The 6,159-nt window shown below is 33.3% G+C and overlaps 1 protein-coding gene and 1 long non-coding RNA gene across 2 annotated transcripts; one reads left to right on the top strand and one right to left on the bottom strand.

Moving 5' to 3' along the window:
• Positions 1-2,722: 2,722 nt before the first annotated feature.
• Positions 2,723-3,506, top strand: LOC133173366 (uncharacterized). Its single transcript, XR_009719032.1, has 3 exons — positions 2,723-2,903; positions 3,004-3,217; positions 3,328-3,506. It is a non-coding gene; the product is annotated as an uncharacterized LOC133173366 (long non-coding RNA).
• An 891-nt stretch (positions 3,507-4,397) lies between these two features.
• On the bottom strand, positions 4,398-5,913 carry LOC133173959 (uncharacterized; the record flags this gene model as incomplete). The annotated part of the gene is made up of 2 exons (XM_061309020.1): positions 4,398-5,031; positions 5,847-5,913. Coding segments are annotated over 2 exons (639 nt in total), but the record flags the coding sequence as incomplete, so codon positions are not given.
• Positions 5,914-6,159: the final 246 nt, after the last annotated feature.

The following is a 6,159-nucleotide window of genomic DNA, read 5'->3' as shown; positions in this document are numbered from 1 at the left end:
AAAGAGGGGCAAATTTTCAGGTGAATGTTTATGGACTAATAAACTGTTTTCAATTTGATTCAAAACCCCTGTGTTTTAAAAATTGGATACATAGAGGATATTCAATGTTTTGTTTTGTGATATGGAATTTATTTCATGAATGGGATAGGGTTTTTTGATATTTTCACGAGTGCGAACCATGAGTGAAAATATAAAAAAAAAATTCCTGTCTCACGAGTGAAATAAATTCCATATCCAACTACAAAACATTGAATTTTCTGTTTATTGATTTTCCCATTTTCCCTTTGCCTCAGTTTTTTTAACCAAGGGCGCTTTCCATTAACGTTGCCTTTCCGGCGACGTCATCTGGAAACGGTGACGTTAATGGAACGGTTGGTAACGTCACAATTACCAAATATGGAGGACTACGAATTAAAACGAAGCACTCGCATATTAAAAATATTTCTGCTTCAAGTATTTGAAGACAGTGACATGAATGATTGTGACGACGATGTTACGCCAGATGTTATTCGTCGTTTATTGACAGAAAAAAGAAGCCGACAGCGTATTGCTGAATATTTTAACGTTACCGTACCAGCATACTCCCCAGATGAGTTCTCCTCACATTTTCGAATGCGTAGAGAGACTTTCGAGGAAGTCTGTAGACAGGTATATTTTAAATTATTAATAAATAACATAAGAAAATGCACCTTTTCATAATAAGATTAGAATTTTATAACTCTGTAAATTCTTTGTTCGATATGTTATTATATTTTTAAGGACTATTCACAAAATCTTCTATGTAAAAAAAAAAAAAAAAAAAAAAATCTTTAAAATTGCGCTCCTTTTAGAGTACCATAGAAGAGCAGAATTACAAGCACTACATATATTTTAAATTAACTGAAGTAAAATTAAATTTTCAATATCATGTTATGTTCAGTCGAATAAAGAAACGGGTTGATTTTTATGAGGATTATTTATACTTTGATTATATTTAAGTTTATACACGAACACGGCGGCGTATATTGATAAATTTAATTATTCAATTGCTGCATTTCAGTTTTGAACACGCTATAATTATGAATAAATATTTACCCCACCCCCCTAAAAAAGTGAAATGTACATATGTTATTAAAAAAATGAATATCCGGTTATAGAATTCGTATATGGTTTATGTGTACAAATACGGTGGAGGGGGGGGGGGGTACGCGCAAACATTATCCAATATATCATCGAAGTGTATACTTTATTTATTGAATCAACAGATACTGTCAACAGGCTACATTCCAAAAGAACAGGTTCATGGCAGAGAAATCATCGAACCTTCCAAACAAATAATGATTTCGATATGGATGCTGGCCAACATGGAAGGGTACAGGCAAATAAGTGACAGATTTAACGTCACTTATTCTTCTGTGTACAGATGCTTCATGCGGACTTGTACAGCTCTACAATGCCTGTCTGCAGAAAAAATCAAGTGGCCTACTGGTTAGTGCATTTGTGTGTGTGTGTGTGTGTGTGAAATAAAAAGTGTTCATTTATAAGCTTAATTCACTTTCAATTTTTTTAATAAGGGGGGGGGGGGGTGCCAAGCAAAAATTCCTCACAAAAATATGGCATTATTATTTAGGGGACAAAATGAAAAAGTAGCTTTCTTTTCTGTAGTATATACAATATATCTAAAAATTATAAGGTCTTTATACCATGATCTGCATTCATATATATATATATATATATATATATATATATATATATATATATATATATATATATATATATATATATATATATATATATATATATATATATATATATATATATATATAATTTAAATAATTCAGTAAAAAAAAAAACCTGGAATTTATATCGTTACAGGTGCTAGGGCAAATGAAGTCATTGAAAGCTTTGAAAAGATCATGGGTTTCCCTCGAGTTTTAGGGGCTGTCGACGGATGCCACATACAGATAAGAGCTCCACAAGAAAAATACCATCCCATGTCTTATCTGAACAGGAAACGGGACTATTCGGTTTTATTATACTTTCATGTTAAATACTAAAATCTGATTGGTTTAGACACATTTAACAATCCGTAATATTACCCTCAGCGTTAGAAACACACTTGACAACGGGTAACATTACGAAAATATCACATGCGTTCAAATCATGCGCATACGGTTCACCGTAGAATTCTCAAAACGTCGGTTGTGCGTTTGAAAGAAGCCGAATAAACGACGTCAATAAAAGCTTGCGTCCGATGTAGCTTACTTGAAAAAGACAAACGACAGACGAAACATCCTTGCGAGTGCAAACTTTAGGTGATAAAGGACTTTTTGAGTAGCAAACAAATAATAAAGAGGTTGGTAAATCTTTTACGAAGCTTTCCTATTGAGAAAAATAGAAGCGGAGAGTTTGAAAGCTCTCTAAGCGTGAAGTTAACGACGATCTCCGAATTTTTTAATGACATCCGAAATCAATAAGACATTCAGTATAATAAAATAAATAGTGCACGTTTTTGAGGGTAACAGTTGAAATTGACACCCCTCGGAAAACCATTGTCAACCTCCGCTGACGCGTCGGTTGACAATGGTTTTCCTTGGGGTGTCAATTTCAACTGTTACCCTCAAAAACGTGCACTATTTATATAATATTACAGGTGAACATACAATTCGGTTTAAAAATACTATAAGGCAAACAACAGCACTTCTTAATCGCCTCCATGATTCCTGTGATTTAATTCATTCATTTACTTTTTAGGCTGTATGTGATCATACTTTACGGTTCACGGACATTCTATCCGGATGGCCTGGGTCTGTACATGACGCAAGAGTCTTCAAAAATTCACCCCTTTATGAAGCCAGCTGCAGTGAAAACCTTTTTCCTGGCGATACACATATTGTTGGAGATGCAGCATATCCACTGCAAAGGTTAATAAAAATTGACATTTATTTAAAGAAATGGGCAGATTATACTTTTTTGAAAACCATGTACATCATTTATGTTCAAGTTATTTGTATTACATTTCAGTTGGATTTTAACACCGTACAAAGATACGGGGAATCTGGCAGAGTGTCAGAAAAGATATAACTCCATACATGCCAACACTCGCCAAACGATTGAAAGAGCCTTTGGTTTGTTGAAAGGAAAATGGAGGAGGCTGAGATTCCTGGAGATGACCAAACTTGAAGATGCCCCATGTGTTATAACAGCAGCCTGTACACTTCACAATATGTGCATAGAGGTATCCCCCCCCCACAAACTTTGAAAAAAAAATCATCGTGAATTTTGGCATACGAAACACATGTAAAAATGAATCTTGCTCTTACTTGATTTCTTTTTTTTTTTTTACAGAACAATGAGAATGACCTGGACATGTGCAGTGATACCAGTACCTTTCCTGATGCTCCAGCTGTGAGTGAGCCTTTGAACCAGAGTGGATCAGTAAAACGGAATGCCCTAGCCCAGTATTTCTGGTCTACCAACCGATATTAAATTCAACGAAATAAAGAAAACAATGCTAAATTTACAAATGTTTCCTTTTTTATTACAATTTAAGAAAAAAGCTTTTTATGTAACATTTACATTAAAACTTTTCCATAATCAGGATGATGCCTCCTGAAATTGTAGCTATTAAGTTAAATCCAATCCAATTTTTGGGTTGAAAAATCCTTAATTATCATCAATGAATGCATATACATACATGTATCAATGAACAACTAATAGTAGATTAACATCAATATTTACATGTGTTGACGTAAATTGAATGGACTTGTCTACACTATCAATAAACAAAGGGTAATTATTGGGTAACAACTTCAATACTCACATGCCTCTAGACCATAAACTACTTACATACTAAGGTCAAAATTTCAAATTAATGTACCTACTTGAACAATAAAAAATGATTTGTTTGATGTACAACCTGTCACAAATATTATCTGTATAGCAGTCCTTCGCATAATGAGAACATTAATAAATTATTTAAAGTGTGAGTTTTAAGATAATTATCAAAAGTACTTGTAACTTAAAAAGAAAAAAAAACAAAACTATCTACCAACACACCTTGAAAAATGATGGTCAGAGTACATTAAAAAAATATGGATGGCTCTTGATGCATGAAAACATAACAAAATTTTCAGTATGTCTTTGTTTTTGAATATTACACAAAATTGCATTGTTTTGAAGAAGTGAGATAAACATTCTCTTCAGGGCTAAAGACCATAAACTGAGAATATAAACTTTAGTCAAAATTTCAAACCAATATATCTTTTGAAATAATTTTGATAATGAAACAAATGAAGCAAAATATTCAACATATGTTTGAATTAAAATGTTAGACAAAATTGAAAATTTTTAAGCAAATACATTCAATAAAACTAAAAATATTAAAAAGCAAAATTTTGACTTTGATCAGTTCTCAATTTATGGTCTTGGGGTCATGTATTTACTTATTTGATCTATGATATCAGAAAACACAATAAACTTATTTTTCAAGCAAAGACACTAATTTCTCCATAAGCACCAGCTTTCTTTCATTCACTCTCATCTGCTCCTCCTGAAACTTTCTCCTGTCATCCCTCACCTCAGTCAACAAATCTATCAACTCATCCTCCCTCTTACGCTTAGACACGTTCTTCACTTTCTCACACCCTACTTTAACACTCACTCTCTCATGCCCCTCCACTTTCTCCCCCTTGTCACCACTAATAATACTTAACCCCTTACCCACACCAACAGATATTGTTTTTAATTGCGTTATTTTTGGATCATCACCCATAACCTCCATCATTTCTTCATAGAACTCCATGGACCGCCGTCTCTCACCAGACTTCTTATTCGCATCCTCTACTGCCTTATACTTGGCAGTAAGCTTGTTGAATTTTGATTGGCACTGAAGCCAGTCACCAGTAAACCCATACTCTTCCTTCAATTTGGCTGCAATTTCTTTCCACAGAGCTTTATGGGTCTTCTTCTTTGAGGCAAACTCTGCATCCAACTCGCCTCTTAAATTGATGAGGCCTTTCGTGAGACAGTTGGTCCACGTTTGCTTTGCATCTACAAAATAGACAATTTTATAATCTCTTATAATGCATGAAAATTAAATTCAACAAGCAAATTCAAAGAATTGTGGTCCCCCGCTTTCGGTGTCTTAGTAGATGGGATGCTATTATTTATGTCATATCGTGTCAAATATGAACGCCCTATCATATGTCATTCTAAAGTAATCACCAAAGTTAAAATTTTTGAAAATTAGGGCAAGCATGATAGTCAAGGTCAAGGGGCAAAAAATCATAGCGTGCTTGGAAACTTTTTGTCACCAGTAGTGTACTTGTCAAATATGAAAGCTCCATCTCTTCTCAATCAAAATTATAAGGAAAGATAACATTTTTGAAAAGTAGGTCAAACATCACTGTCAAGGTAGCTGGGTCAAAAATCATGGTATATTTAGAAAGGTTTTACCACAGTTAATATACATTTGTAATATGAAAGCCCTATCTTTTATCAATAGTTATGACCAAGGTTAAAGTTTTTAAGACAGACGGACTGACTGACAGACGGACAGGCTGACAGACGAATGAGATTTAATGTCCCCTTGCTTTAGCGAAAGGGGGGGGGGGGAGGGGACAATGATATCAGTGAGAAAGAAAATGTTTATCATATTAATAGTATATGTACTGATATAAATAGAAGAGTCCAAATTTAGTGCCTAAAACTCTGTCCCAGGGGGTATGGAATATACATTTTATTTAGGAAGCTGTATGTTTTCTTTTTAAATATGGAATCCATTAAGTTTTCATTCTGTACAAACAGATTTCAAAAGCATTTTTCAAAATTTTATCTAATAGATTATACAACAAGAAATGATGTACCTTGCACAGGTGTGGCAGGAGAAATTTCTGTGACAGTTGTTTCATTTTCTTCCCCTGTTGATACAAAAAATATTTATTAGAAATTTATATGCTATTTAATAAAAATGCAATCTATTCTGATCATTTCATTCAACTTTCAATGGCATACATGTTTGTTAATTAATTATTGAATTATTTGCAATTCATATAATGAATACATAGCAAAATTTTATAATTCAGTAATTGGTAAACAACATATGTATCAATTATTGTGCACACTTTTGGCATGAGTTACTTTTTTTTTTAATAAATTGAGAATATATTCTCTGAACAC

The sequence above is a fragment of the Saccostrea echinata genome, unplaced genomic scaffold (genome assembly GCF_033153115.1).
Source record: "Saccostrea echinata isolate AGI-Se365-2 ecotype Australia unplaced genomic scaffold, CSIRO_AGI_Sech_v1 ptg000056l, whole genome shotgun sequence".
NCBI classification, from domain to species: domain Eukaryota; kingdom Metazoa; phylum Mollusca; class Bivalvia; order Ostreida; family Ostreidae; genus Saccostrea; species Saccostrea echinata.
Note: the sequence above shows the minus strand (reverse complement) of the source record. Positions and strands in the feature narration are given on the sequence as shown.